At 37.2% G+C, this 16,789-nt stretch overlaps 1 protein-coding gene across 1 annotated transcript; it reads left to right on the forward strand.

The window, feature by feature from the left end:
* Positions 1 to 13,848: 13,848 nt before the first annotated feature.
* mafb (MAF bZIP transcription factor b) lies at positions 13,849 to 16,361 on the forward strand. The gene is given in 1 exon segment (NM_001316669.3): positions 13,849 to 16,361. A coding segment is annotated over 1 exon segment (984 nt). The 5' UTR covers positions 13,849 to 14,310; the 3' UTR covers positions 15,295 to 16,361.
* Positions 16,362 to 16,789: the final 428 nt, after the last annotated feature.

Genomic DNA, 16,789 nt, shown 5'->3' on the forward strand with positions numbered 1-16,789 from the left:
CTAACACTGTCTGTCTGTCTGTCTGTCTGTCTATTTAATTAGGTTTATTGTTATATCTGTCTTTCTATCATTCTATCCATCTTTCTTTTATTCTATCTAGCCATCTATGTATCATTCTATTGTTTTATTTATAATTCAATCCGTCCATCTTTCTATTTTCCATCAATCCATGTATCGTTCTATCATTATATCTATTATTTCATCCATCATTCCATCCATCTATTGCTCCATCCATCCTTTTATCATTCCATCCATTGTTCCATCCATCTAATGCTCCATTCATGCATCCATTGTTTCATCACTCGTTTCATCCATTGTTCCATCTCTTTCTATCCATCCATCATTCCATCATTCTTTCCATCCATTGTTCTTTCTGTCTTTCCATCTATCGTTCCATCCATCAATTGTTATATCGTTATGCCTATTATTCCATCAGTCTATCCTTCCACCCATCTTTCCATCCATTCATTCATTGTTCCATCCATCATTCCATCCATCATTCCATCCATTCATCCATCGTTCCATCCATTTAGTCCATTGTTCCATCCATCATTCCATCCATCATTTCACCCACCATTCCATCCATCCATCCATTGTTCAGTCCATTGTTCCATCCATCATTCCACCCACCATTCCATCCATTGTTTCATCCATCATTCTATCTATCGTTCCATCCATCCATCCATCCTTCCACCCTCCATTCCATCCATTCATCCATCCTTCCACCCTCCATTCCATCCATTCATCCATCGTTCCACCTACCATTCCATACATCATTCAGTCCATCATTCTATCCATCATTCCATCCATCATTCCACCCATTGTTTAATCAATTGCTCCATCCATCGTTCCATTCATTGTTCCATCCATCATTCTACCCATCGTTCAGTCCATTGTTCCAACCATTGTTCCATCAATTGTTCCATCCATCGTTTCACCCATTGTTCAATCCATTGTTTTACCAATCGTTCAATCCATCCATTGTTTCTTCTGTTGTTTCATCCATCCATCCATCTTTCATTCCATTCATCCATCCATCATTCCATCCATTGTTAGAATTATTGTTCCATCCATCATCATTCAATCCATTGTTCCAACCATCCATTATCCATCCTTTGTTCCATCCATTGTTTTATCCGTTGTTCGATCCATCATTCGATTGGTCCTCTAATCTCACCAAGTGTGATGCTAAAAGCTCGGCACACCTATGTTTGTCCAGTTCTGCTATTCTTATCTGCAGTTGCAGAGAAAAAGTTCTCCGAGATGTTCAACAGGGTTCAGGTCTGGGCTCTGGCCAGCCTACTCCAGCACATTCACAAAGGCATCCCATACACCCTTCTGTTATCTTGGCTGTGTGCTGAGGGTCTCTGTCCTACTGAAGATTAACTGTTGCCCGAGTCTGAGGCCCAGAGCGCTCATAAAACAAACCGTATTTCATGTCTCTCCACACCATCAGCGGCTGTATTTCACCTCCTGCAGAGACTCGCAGTCAAACTCTGCTCCTCAGGAGATGCTGATTGTAGATGTTCTAAACATCGTCTTGTGCAGGGAGTTAAAGTGTTTCAATCAAATCAGTTATGAGCGGAACTTTTGGCAGAGCAGTGCTGAGCATACACTTACACACACACACACACACACACACACGCACACACGGTGCTTGTATAAACCTGCTCACTTTTCCTGTTGTGTGTGAACATTCTTGAAGAAAAAGCATTAGGAAGTGAAAAAGCTTTGTGTTTTGTGTGTGTGTGTGTGTGTATGTGTGTGTATTGTTGTGTGTGTTTATAACACTGTGTGTAAGTATCTTTGTGTGTGTCTTTGTCTCACTGTTTGAGTTTTCCTTTTTCTTGTCTGTATTTTGTTGTGTGTATTTGTTTGTGTTCATGTATGTGTGTATATATATATATTTCTCTGTGTCTGAGTATATCTGTTTGTGTTTGTGTGTATCTTTGTGTGTATATATCTTTGTGTGTGCCTCTGTATTTGTGTTTCTGTGTGTGTGTGTGGATCTTGGTGTGCAGTACTATTTGTGTGTCTGTCTCCCTGTTTGAGTTTCTTGTGTGTGTGTGTGTGTGTGTGTGTGTGTGTGTGTGTGTGTGTGTGTGTGTGTGTCTTTCATTGTGTGTATCTATGCGTGTATGTTTGTCAGTGTGTGTGTTGGTGTATGCGGGTGGATCCATGCTTTCATGTTGTTGAGGCCAAATTCTGACCCGAGCATCTGAATGTGGCAGCAGACCTCTGGCATCAACACGGCATTAGCGCCCACAGAACTGCCGCTCACTGGATATTTCCTCTTTGTTGGAGCATTCTCTGTAAACCCTAGAGATGGTTGTGCGTGAAAATCCCAGTAGATCAGCAGTTTCTGAAATACTCAGAACAGCCCATCTGGCAGCAACAACCATGCCACGTTCAAAGTCTCTTAAATCCCCTTTCTTCCCCATTCTGATGCTCGCTTTGACCTGCAGCAGATCGTCTTGACCATGTCTACATGCCTAAATGCAGTGAGCTGCTGCCATGTGATTGGCTGATTGGAAATTTGCGTTAACGAGCAGTTGGACAGGTGTACCTAATAAAGTGGCCGGTGAGTGTATATTGTCTGAGTTTTCCAATATCATGCAGCCCTATTAGTAAACACATTACATGTATTTCGTCACTCACACTATAATCTGCAGTTTTACTCCATATAAAAGACTTTGTTTTTGCACAGACTTGTATAAAGAGTTAATGCTGACAACTGATGATCAACAGTGCAAATTACACATTGTCCCAAGAGGGAAAACCAGCAACAATCCATCATGAATGCATGATTATATGCTGTCATATCAAAAAGTGTGATTATAATGGAAGCCAGTGGGGCAAAAACAGCCCCAAACATAATGAAAAGGGGAGCCAATCTGAACAGTAAGGGTTAATTGAGCTGCAGCAGGTATTAGCAGTGCCCTGCCGTCAGAGAGGCAGATCTGTGCTGTTATATAAGCTGCTGATGTGGAGTGGCATCAGATGTTGGCATCAGCTAGAGAAGATTGTGTGTGTGTGTGTGTGTGTGTGATGGGGTCGCCTCTCTCTGCTCTCTAATAGCTCAGGTGGGAGATGCTTATTAATGAGCGCTTCTGTGCCACATAAATAACACAGCTCCGCCATCGCCACCAAATGAATCATCCGCACGTTCCCGTTCGCACGAGGAGGTTCACGCTTAACACAATGAGGAGAGCGAATAATAACACTGCGAGTATTCGGGCTGCACCAGTACATCAGTATAGAAATGGACTCAAAAAGCTAGTGTGATCGCCTCACAGTAAGAAGGTTGCTGGTTCGAGTCCCGGCTGTGACAGCTGGTGTATTCGAGTTTGCATGTTCTCCCCGTGTTGGCGTGGGTTTCCTCCAATGGCTCCGGTTTCCCCTACAGTCCAAACACATGCGCTATAAGGGAGCTGATCAACTAAATTGGCTGTAGTGTGTGTGTGTGTGTGTGTGTGTGTGAATGAGTTTGTATGAGTGTTTCCTAGTGCTGGGTTGCTGCTGGAAGGGCATCTGCTGTGTAAAACATATACTGGAATAGTTGGCAGTTCATTCCTCTGTGGCGACTCGTGAATACATTGAATATTTATATTGAATTAAATCTAAAAACCTTAGAGATAATTAATGATGATTCAAGTGTCGACATGTGAAACCACCATCACACACTGAGGAGACACTCTGTGAAGAGTCACTCTGAGCAGATCATTTGAATCAGTGACTCATTTACTGCACACTCACTCTGAACTGATCATTTGATTCAGTGAATCATTTGCTGGTGATTAACTCTGAACGGATCATTTAGTCATTGAATCTTTTACTGGAGAGTCACTCTGAACGGATTCTTTGAATCAGCAAGTTATTTACTGAAGACTCACTCTGAACTGATCATTTGAATCAGTGAACCGTTTACTGTAAGTAACTCTGCATGGGTCATTTAAATCATTAAATATTTTATTGGAAAGTACATTTTAAACCGATCTTTTTAATCGGTGGCTCTTTTACTGGAGCCTAACTCTGAACAGATCATTTGAGTCAGTGAATTGTTTACTATAGAACAACTTTGAATGGATCATTTGAATCAGTGAATCATTTGCTGGAAATTACGTCTGAACGGATTATTTAAATCACTGAACAATTTTCAGATACTCAGAATGGATTACTTGAATCAGTAAATTATTATCCTGTAGACTTACTCTGGGCAGATCATTTGAATCAGTGAATCACTTACTGAAGATTCACTCTGAGCATACCATTTGAATCAGTGAATCATTTACTTCAGATAAACTCTGAACTGATAATTTGTAGCAGTGAGTCTTTTACTGGAGACTCACTCTGAACAGATCGTTTGAATCAGTGAATCATTTACTTCAGACTCACTCTAAACAGATCATTTGAATCAGTGAATCAAGTGTTTCACATATTGTGATTTGTAATGTGATGGCTAGTGAAGATGCTTATTTTTTCTACCACCAGGTAAACCTCAGTGTCAGTTTCCTCCTTAGCTCAGTGTGTGTGTGTGTGTGTGTGTGTGTGTGTGTGTGTGTGTGTGTGTGTGTGTAATAAAGGCATGTGTAGTAAAGTGTTCACAGAGAGCTGTGTGAATGATGATAAACACGTCTGCAGATGAAATGAGAGCACATTAAAGTCCAGATGGTGAAAGGAGAGTATTAACCGGAAAAAAGCAAGAAGCTGCTGCTCAATTACTGCACTTTGTTTCCATGAGTTGAAGCTCTCTATGTTAATCTGCATTTTTTTATTCCCTTCATAAAACATCGCACAGAGAGAGACGCCACGGCGAACGCCAACATGGTAATAGCTTTTATGTCCCCTTCATTCTATTACAAAAAGATACAACACTTAGTTAAAAAAATCCCCATGGAGAAACATTTCATTTTTCCATAGCCGGTAATTAAATGTTCTTCAAATGAGTTCATTGAAATCACGGCGTTCATTTGCTCTAAGCTCGGGATTTAATAGACTTTGTTAAACAGGGATTGTGAGTGAATATTAAGCTTGTCACCCACTGGGATTGTATAATGAATGAATGTGGCCATAATCCCGATAATGGTGGATTACTTTTCATTCACTAGCTTTATTAAAGTTCAATACTGAATGTTTGTTTTAAGCACACCCATCATGACGAGACTGAAACCCAAAAAAAGCTTTAACTCCGAATGTGTTTCCAAAATAAATGAATTTGAATTATTCGATTAGTAAAAACTCCAATCTTAAATCTCAGTATACTGCAACAAAGGCATTAAAACATAATAATTGTACAAATTGTTTTTCAAAAATGCATACATCACATATTGAAAATGAGATGGACATTACAGTCATTTTACTTTTAGATCAAGCAAAAGCAAATGCATCTGGTCATACCAAAAACAGAAACATCAAATTGTACTAGACCAACCCAACCAAACCCAAACCAAACCAACTAAACCAAACAAAGTCAAGGAAACTAAACAAAATAAACTCAAACCAAGTTGAGATAACTAAACTAATTCAAACCAACTAGACCGAACCTAATCTACTAAACTAACCCAACTAAACCCAAACTAAGACGAGACAACTAAACCCATGCCCATAAAGTTACTCCAACCAAACTAACTAAACCCCAACCAAGCCAAGAAAACTAAACCAAAACTAACCCAAACAAGCCAAGAAAACTAAACCAAAACTAACCCAAACCAAGCCAAGAAAACTAAACCAAACCCAACTAATTAAACTAACCCAACTAAACCCAAACTAAGACAAGATAACTAAACCCAACCATGCCAAATAAAATTAACTCAACCAATCCCACTTAACCCCAACCAAGCCAAGAAAACCAAACTAAACCAACTAAACACAAACCAAGCTAATACAATTAACCCAACTAAACCCAAACCAAGCCAGGAAAACTAAACCAAAACAAACCCGAACCAAGCCAAGAAAACTAATTTAAACCAACTAAATCCAAACCAAGCCAAGAAAAGACAAGACAATTAACCCAACTAAACCCAAACCATGCCAATAAAATGAACCCAACTAAACCCAAACAAAGCCAATACAATTAACCCAAGTAAACACATACCAAGCCAAGATAACTAAACCATTTGAGCTTACATTTTTGACACTGAAATAGTTCTTTAACGACATTAGGTGAGCTACAAAACTAATGAGGTTATGAACGGTGCTATATTTGTTTGTACAGGTATTTGTTTTGGCAAGAAGCTGTATTATAACAGGATGTAAAACCGGTAGAGTCTAAACTGAAGCCTACTATAACATGCAGAAACCTCTTATAGACTTGCACTGATGGAGGGAATCAGGCCAAATCTAGAGATCAAACATAGGCAATTATTGTATATGAAAAATTGCCCTAGCAACTGCATAGCAACACCCTGGCAACCATCCACAGTGCGTTTGTGTAGCCATGTTGTCGTTTTTTTCAGAAAAGGTAAAAGAGAGGAAAGAGAGAGCACACTATTGTCACTTGTATTGATCAGAAGAAATCCCACTGCAATGCAGAGTGGAGTCGATATTGATGGCTGTTTAAATATGAATTAGCTTCTAAAAGGCTTTTGAGGCTTCTGAATGTTTCACATCTCCAGTTCAGACAGAATATAATGATGTGAGGAAGGACATCAGTAAACATGAGCAGAAGACTTCCACACAATGGAGAACTCGGCGGTGCTCATTAAATGCATGCGGATGAACTGTAAATCATACAGAAAGGTATTTTTCAACAATATTCATCAATATCCTCGAGGGGTCATAAAATCTCTCATTAACAAAGAGCCGGGTAATGTGCTGGTATTAACATCAAGAGGCTGGAAATGGGAAAAGATGAATCTTGGCTGATGGGAAGTTCCTCTCATTGATCACAGCCTCTCCTGTGACTCGCAAACAAAACCGATTAAACCCAAACCCAGCTGAGACAACCAAACCAACTAAACCAACACAACTGAACCCAAACCAACTAAACCAATGCAACTAAACCCAAACCCAGCTGAGACAACCAAACCAACACAACTGAACCCAATCCAACAAGACCAATGCAACTAAAACCAAACCCAGCTGAGACAACCAAACCAACTAAACCAACACAACTGAACCCAAACCAACAAAACCAATGCAACTAAAACCAAACCAACTAAACCAATGCAACTAAAACCAAACCCAGCCGAGACAACCAAACCAACTAAACCAACACAACCGAACCCAAACCAACAAAACCAATGCAACTAAAACCAAACCCAGCCAAGACAACCAAACCAACTAAACCAATACAACTGAACCCAAACCAACAAAACCAATGCAACTAAAACCAAACCCAGCCAAGACAACCAAACCAACTAAACCAACACAACTCAACCCAAACCAACAAAACCAATGAAACTAAAACCAAACCCAGCTGAGACAATTAAACCAACTAAACCAACACAACTCAACCCAAACCAACCTAACCAACACAACTGAAACCAAACCAACTAAACCAATGCAACTAAAATTAAACCAAGTTGAGACAACCAAACCAACTAAACCATCACAACTGAACCCAAACCAACTAAACCAATGCAGCTAAAACCAAACTAAGCCGTTACAACTAGACCAAACCAGCAAAACCAGCGCAACTAAACCCCAACTAAGCCGAGACAACTTGTCCAAACCAACCTAACCAGCGCAACTAAACCCAAACCTAACCAATGGAACTAAACTCAAACCAACCCAGAACAACTAGACCTAACTAATTAAACCCAAACCAAACCAAGACAAATAGACCAAACCAAATAAACCCAAACCAAGCCAAGAAAACTAATCCAAACCAAGCTAGGAAAACTAAAACCAACCAAATCAACTAAACCCAAACCAGGCCAATTAAATTAACTAACCCCAAACCCAGCCAAGAAGACTAAATCAAAGCAACTAATCACATACTAAGCCCCCAAAAATGGAACCAAACCAACTAAATTAAACCAAACCAACTAACACAAACCAAGCTAAGACAAGTAGACCAAACTAACCAAACCAAACCAAAACCACTTAACCAAACCAAGCTGAGACCACTAGACCAAACCAACTAAACCCAACCAAAGCAACTAAACCCAAACCAAGCCAAGAAAACTAAACCCAACCAAAGCAACTGAACCCAAACCAAGTCAAGAAAATTAACCCAACTGAACCCAAACCAAGCCAATACAATTAACCCAACCAAACCCAAACCAAGCCAATTAAATTAACACAACCGAACCGAATAAAGCCAAACCAAACCAAGTAAACTAACCAAACCAGACCAACAAAACCCTAATTCTAATCAAGCCGAAACAACTTGACCAAACCAACTAAATCAAATCAACTAAACTAAACTAAAGCCAAGCCAAGCAAAGGAAACTTAACCCAACCAGACTAAACCAAGCCAAACTAATTAAACCCAAACCCACTTTCATGTTACAAATACCTGTTAAACAAGTAAATATAATAATTTGTGAAATTTATATTTCACAAAAATATTAATATTCGTGAAATATTGTCATTCATTTGACCATTTACGTAATAGAAACCTTAAATTAATCTTTGTCGAGCACAACCCAGCAAACATCAGGTAAAATGACATTAATTAAATTATGAATCAAGACTGCGCATAAAATCTGAATCTGGTTTGTTTAGTTCATGTAAACAGTGTTGAGTTTTAGCTCACAACAGAAGCAGACTATTAATATTTCATACAATCAGTGTTGCCTGTTAGTTTCCAATTAGCAGCTGCGTTTGATCTGAGCTGCAGTTTCCGCTGGTGAACCTAAAAATACAACACGACTAGACTCGAGAGCCAATCCATCAGCATTTAACAACACTTTCATAGTTTATTTTTATTTTTAAAAATGTGATTTTACATTTACATTATATTCTATTTGACATTTTTAATTTGTTAGTTCATATTTTACCAAAATTAGTGTTGAAATAACCCAGACTTTTTTTATATAGCAGGATTTTTTTAAACCAATTTTTTAATTGTATTTTATACATACATACTGTACATGTATATGTAGTTTTTGTAAATTTTTATTTTTAAAAATGTTGTTTTACATTTACGTTATATTCTATTTGACATTTTCTCAGTTGGGTTTCTCCATATTTGACTCAGATTTGTGCTGAATTAATCCTGAATTTGTTTTTATATTGCGGGATTGTTAAACCCAAACTTCCTTCAAATATGGACAAACCCTTTTTTTTAATAATTTATATTTTATATACGCATACACACATACAATTTCTGTTTAGTTTTAATTTAAGATATTTTATTTTATATTGTTATATTCTGTTTGATATTTTTAACAGTTGGATTTTCTCCATATTTTGATCCAAATTTGTGTTGAAATTACCCAGAATTTGTAAATATTTCTAAATAGTTTTATCCCAAATTTTTTTTAAATATGGACAAACAATTTATTAAAATAATATTTATATATGCAAACATGTGTGTATATATAGTTTTGTTTAGTTTATCTTTAAATATATTGTTTTATATTACACTATATTCTGTTTGACATCTTTCACAGTTGGGTTTCTCCATATTTTGAACCAAATTTGTTGGGTCAAATAACCCAGATTTTTTTTATATTACAGGATTCTTTCAACTTAAATTTAGTTTAAATATGGAAAAAAAATAGTGTTTAATTAATATTTTATACATGCATACACATGTACATAAAGTTTTTCATGGTTTATTTACTAATAAATTACTTTACATCACATTATATTTTATTTGACATTTTTAGCAGTTGTTTTTTTTCAATATATTTTAATATATTTTAGTTTATATTGAAGGATTTTCTTAATCAAAATTTGTTTTAAATATAGACAATTTTTTTAAAATAATATTTCATATGTGCATACAGATGTGTGTTTAACTAGTTTCTTCACATTCGCTCAAATTTATTTTAAAATAACCCAGAATTTTTAAATATTTCACCCAAATTAGATCCAAATATAATTTTGTAATCATATTTTATACATGCATACATATGTATATATAGATTTTTAGTTTTATTTTCATATTTATTATTTTATAATATGTAATTTTTTATCTGAGATTTTTAAGTTGGGTTTCTTCATATTTGTCCCAAGTTTGTGTTGAAATAACCCAGAATTTTTAAATATTTCAGGATTCTTTTAACCCAAATTTAGCCCAAAATATTATTTTATATATGCATACATATGTGTTTGTTTACTTTAGTTTTGTTTTATAATATATTCATTTATATATCATTATATTTTATTTGTCATTTTTTCACAGTTGGCTTTCTCCTTATTTGACCCATATTTGTGTTAAAATAAAGCATATTTCTTCTTTTATTGAAGGATTATTTTAACCCAAATTTTTTTCAAATAAAGACAGCCCAAATTTTCTAAATAATATTTGATATGCTTACGTGTGTGTGTACATATAGTTTTTGTTTAGGTTTATTCAATAACATATTATTTTATATCACATTATATCCTATTTGAGATTTTTAACAGTTGGCTTTCTTCATATTTTACCCAAATCTGTGATGAAATAACCCATATGTTTTATAATGGATTATTTTAGCCCAAATTTAGTTCAACTATAGACAAACACAATTTTTATACATGCATATGTGTGCATATAGAGTTTTTGTTTATTTTATATATAATATTTCACATTACATTATATTTCATTTAACATTTTAACAGTTTTTATCCAAGTTTTGTGTTGAAAAAACCCAGAGTCTTTAAATATTTCAGAATTGTTTTAACTCAAATGTGCTTTAATACAAAGCATTTTTTAAATATTATTTTATATATGCATACATTTGTGTGTATATATAGTTTTAGTTTAGTTCAGTCTTTAAATATATTACTTTATATTACATTATATTCTATTGGAGGTGTTGAAATAACCCACAATATTTTGATTTTACAGAATTGTTTTAACCCAAATTTGCTTTAAATATGGACAAACCCAATTTTGTAATATTTCATACATGTGCATGTATAGGTTTAGTTTAGTTTTATAATATATTCATTTATATTTCATTTTATTTTATTTGACATTTTTTCACAGTTGACTTTCTCCATATTTGACCCAGATTTGTGTTAAAATAACCCATATTTCTTTTATTTTTTTAATTTAAGGATTATTTTAACCCAAATTTGTTTTAAATATAAACAGGCCAAATTTTGCTAAATAATACTTTATATATGCTTACATGTGTGTGTGTATATATAGTTTTTGTTTAGGTTTATTCTATAATATATTATTTTATATCACATTATATCCTATATTTGAGATTTTTAACAGTTGGCTTTCCTCATATTTTACCCAAATCTGTGTTGAAATAACCCATATGTTTTATATCGGATTATTTTAGCCCAAATTTAGTTTGACTATAGACGAAAACATTTTTTTTTATACATGCATGTGTGTGCATATAGAGTTTTTGTTTATTATATATATATATATATATATATATATATATATATATATATATATATATATATATATATATATATATATATATATATTATTTCAAATTACATTATATTTCCTTTCACATTTTAACAGTTTTTGTCCCAGTTCTGTGTTGAAAAAACCCAGATATCTTTTTAAGCTGGCATTACATATCCTTTACAACTTGTAATAAATGTTCTGCACTGAATTACATTCACACACTCATAAAATACCTCTCTGAGTCAATATTTAAAGCATTAAAATGACAAACATTGTTGAACAATAATAACACACACATCATCATCAGCAGCAGCAGCAGCAGCGTCGCCCTGAAGAATCAGATGAATCTGCTGTAGTTAAGCACATTTATATTTGTTCCTCATATCTGCGAGTCTTTATTCCTCTTGATTGTTGAGCAGTTACACACTCATAAGGGACGCAAATTCAATATTTATTCAGTGCTTTTGAACGGCCTCCGAAGGCTTTTGTTGGCTGATCTAATTAATGAAATAATATGTTGATTTTCTCGGTTTGGGTCCCCAAGAACGGCGACCGAGACTGCGAGAGGATTCCCGTCCTCCTGGGAAACTGCGCGTTTGTATTTATTTTTGTGTGTTTGCTGGCGGCTTTGTAGTTTGCGTGTCTTCCTGGCGTGTTTCTCCTCCGAGAGAGCCGGATCTCCTGTGAGAATCGCTGCTTTTATTGTCTGCTAATGCAGCTCCAGGACTGAAAGGCTGTTTATTAAGGAACCCACAGCGTTTGTTTTTACTTTATCTGCAATATGAATGAGTGTAACTGGCATTAATGTTACTTTCACGTGTTGGAGATGCACATATTGCATGCTATTATTGTAATTAAATTCTAGAACAACGTGTAATTGCAATAATTACGTGCTGTATTACACTGACGTGAACATGATTGAAGGAAAACTGAAGCAAATATGGGACAAGATTCTGTTTTATTTATGATATTCACAATACAAGCTGACAAATAAACACTTTTTGTGTTGTTTTAAAGAAATGTTTAATGCAAAAATATAAACAACATGAACATTTTAAATTTTTCAGTGAAATATTTATATTTTTAACTTGGTGTTTTAATAAATTATTCACATAAAATTAAATATAGACACAAAATTTGTATATAAAACATGAAAAATTAATTTAAATTAAATAATTTGTAAAATGTAAACACCACTTGTCAAATGCAAATAAGGATGTTAATGTTTATTTGATTAAATTATTTATTATTAATATAGTCACTCATTTATTTATCTGAATTGTCACCCAAATCAGAATATCACCTCTAATTAAAAATGTCATTAAATAAAATGTTGCACAACACACTTAAATAAATGGCATGTATATATATATAGCCTATAAATAAATAAATAAATAAATAAATAAATAAATAAATAAATAAATAAATAAATACAAATATATTTCTATTTTTCTGTGGATAATTGCATATTTAAGTGAAGAATCATGGATTATTTTTTAATGATTATGTTTAGAATGCTAAATTCTACCCTAAGTATATTGTACATCTTTCACAGTAAGCATATGAACTATTTATTTGAAATAAAGCATAATGTAATGTCATGTGAAAGAGCTGTGTGTGCAGTTTTTGCGTCTCATGAATCTGCGCTCGCCGACAGGAGGCGCTCTTGAGTTTCAGAAGCGCTTTGTGGGACAGCGGAGACTCAGAATAGAGGATAAATGAATATATTCACATTAAAACCACATATAAAGTGTACACAGTGGCGAACATGTGTGGATGTTTGCAGTGCTTTAGCAGTTACACGTGTTAATAACACATTCATTCATCGTAATGTTATTAATAACATGATTGGGGATTTATTTGAATACATGCAAGTGTTATGCAAGTAAAACAAAGCATTTGTAGACTTTACCATGGTTTAAATAAGTGGAATCATATTGATTAACAAGGCTAGCATTTTTAATATAGCCGTGAGTACGCGTGTGTATATATATATATATATATATATATATATATATATATATATATATATATATATATATATATATATATATATATATATATATGGAGTATTTTCAAGACCGTATCAGTGATCATCATTATATTGATCATATCTGTCGGAATATCTGATCATGCATGAGCATTGCAGAGTAAACCCGCGTTACCTGTCTGACTTGACCAGAAGCAGGCGCGCGTCCGGAAAGGGTTAATGCGCGTGTCACTTCTGACAGTTCGGAAAACTTTTGTTTCTGCTCTCGTATGTAAATGAGGTCCCGGATTGAGCGAGCCGATTGGCTACGAGTCCGAGTCAATTTCGTATTTCAAACCTGACGTCAGGGCGCCTATAAAACTCAGCATTGCTTTTATACTCGTATGCTCGGTGATCCTTTAAAAAGTCTAGAACAAGCCCGGAGTACTTTTTTTTTCTTCTTGTTCCCCTCCCAGCCGAGCGTCCGATTGCCAATCACGCGCACACACACACACGCGCGCGCACACACGCACGAATACACACACATGTTACGGTCTTGATTTCAACGAAAGTATTGAGAAAGAGGAAAAAAAGAGAGAGAAAAGCGCCATGCGGTGTTAAACGGCCGGACTCGCACGCACGCGTCCACACTCGCGCACAAAGACAGAGGAACCGGAGACGCACGCGCTCCTGCGTCCGCGCGCGAGACCGGCGTCACTTTGACAAATAAATCGGCGGCCGCTCGCGAAGCCTTTTCTCCGCTTTTGAAGAATTAAATAAAGAAATCACGCTGGCTCACGCTGTCCCGAACCCGACCACTCTGACAGCTGCTCTTCACCCCCTTTGGAGGACTGTCAACAGCAAAAGGATGGCATCAGAACTGGCAATGAGCAGCTCCGACCTGCCCACCAGTCCCCTGGCCATGGAATATGTTAATGACTTCGATCTGATGAAGTTTGAAGTGAAAAAGGAGCCGGTGGAGCCCGATCGCAGCATCAGCCAGTGCAGCCGCCTGATCGCCGGGGGATCCCTGTCTTCCACCCCGATGAGCACGCCTTGCAGCTCGGTTCCCCCTTCCCCAAGCTTCTCGGCGCCCAGCCCGGGCTCCGGGAGCGAGCAGAAGGCGCACCTGGAGGATTTTTACTGGATGACCGGCTACCAACAGCAGCTCAACCCGGAGGCTTTGGGCTTCAGCCCCGAGGACGCGGTGGAGGCGCTGATCAGCAGCAGTCACCAGCTCCAGAGCTTCGACGGCTATGCGCGCGGGCAGCAGTTCGGAGGCGCGGCGGGCGCGGGCGGCGCGATGGCCGGCGAGGAGATGGGCTCGGCCGCCGCGGTGGTGTCCGCGGTGATCGCCGCCGCCGCCGCGCAGAACGGAGCGCCGCACCACCACCACCATCACCACCACCACCACCCCGCCGGGCACCACCACCACCACGCGGCGCCCGGCGCGCAGTCCAACGGCGCGTCGGCCGGACACCCGGGACACATGCACCTGGACGACCGCTTCTCGGACGAGCAGCTGGTGACCATGTCGGTGCGCGAGCTCAACCGGCAGCTGCGCGGCGTCAGCAAGGAGGAGGTGATCCGGCTCAAGCAGAAGAGGAGAACCCTGAAAAACCGAGGCTACGCGCAGTCGTGCCGCTACAAGCGCGTGCAGCAGAGGCACGTGCTGGAGGGCGAGAAGACCCAGCTGATGCAGCAGGTGGACCACCTCAAGCAGGAGATCTCCAGACTGGTGCGCGAGCGCGACGCGTACAAGGAGAAATACGAGAAGCTGATCAGCAGCGGCTTCCGAGAAAACGGCTCCAGCAGCGACAACAACCCGTCGTCCCCGGAGTTTTTCATGTGAGTTTCTGCTCGCCACTTCTTGAACGAGTTCGGCAGGCGCGCGCGCGTGTGTTGTCGCGCGGAGTAACGGGCGCGCACTTGCTGTCTGTTCTTAATTTAATTTAAAAAACTTTTCTTTTTTTTTCTTTTTTTTTCTTTTCTTTTTTTAGCAGAGTTTAGATTTATCTCTCAGTATGTTGTACATTTCATCCCGCTAGAGTTTAGAGACTTTATGGACAATTGCGCTTTTCGTTTGCTTTTATTTCTTCTTCTCCAATGTCTTGCGTAACTTTAAGTTGACTTTTATTTTGTTGTCGTCGTTGTTTGTTGTTGTTATAAACTTGCTGGTTTGGCGAGTGCCCTGACGAACGCGCTCATGAGCGACACTGACTTTATTCACGTTGATTTCGCATCATGTTGTGTTGTTGTTGTTGTTGACAATGCTGTTGTTGTGTTGTTGTTGTTGTTGTTGTGATGAACTCATTCTATGCTGTATTTATTTGTGCGTCAGACGCGGCTCCACATGCTGGTCATGTTGGCTCTTTTCTTTCTTTTACCTGAACATCATCTCCCCATTGTCTGCTCTCGTACACTTTTTTGGGACTCTGAGCAAAAAAGTGTGTTTTCATCCATCATGCGACAAGCTCTCCTGTCGCTTTTACACACTCAGGTGTGATTATAGAGACATTACATCTCGACTGTAACTTATTTCAGTGTGGAACTGTCAGGAAACACACTCAATTTGACGAATATGTCTCTCCACATATTGCTGGACCGAATTTAAACTGTTCATTGTTTATAATTATTCTCATTAAAGAGAAGACTATTGTATGAATGAAGAATGAAGAGTTTTCTTGGCGTAACGCTGCGCTTATTTTGTAGGATTTGTCTCTGATTGTAAATCTAATTATTATATGATAGAATACTCAAATATTTTATTTGCATCAGGTGGAAAATAAAACCTGTCGTAAACTTAATAATACCAACATGTGTAACATGTATTAATGAACGCTTTAACATTTGACATCGATTAATCGACTGTACAAGCATCTCGTTTAATTCAATAAATGCCATACATGTTAAATCAAACGCACTTGTGTTATTAATATAAGAATGCGCACTCGGTATTTATTTCCACATATTCTGATAAGGAAATAAAGCAGATTTTGATCTTTAATCTGTCGTAGTTTTGCGGAAAGTTCATCATTTCACTTGTTGCCGCGTGTGACAGATCGCTCCTGTTTCATTAATATCCCATTAATGCCATCCACTTAAATCTTAATTAAATTAAAATAACATATTGAAGAAACAATTATTTTTAATCACGAACAACCCGTCAGAACAGTATGGACAGCATCATATTTGATAGAGATATTAAATGCGCTTGTTCTGTTTTCACGCATCAGATTTAACATATGAATATTATTAATAATAACACAGATTCGATCTATTAAAATAATTAATTCACAAACCAAAACGACTTTCTAAATACCAACAGTTTTTAAGAGCAAACAGAT

Source organism: Danio rerio, chromosome 25, assembly GCF_052040795.2.
Source record: "Danio rerio strain M-AB ecotype USA chromosome 25, GRCz13ab, whole genome shotgun sequence".
NCBI classification, from domain to species: Eukaryota; Metazoa; Chordata; class Actinopteri; order Cypriniformes; family Danionidae; genus Danio; species Danio rerio.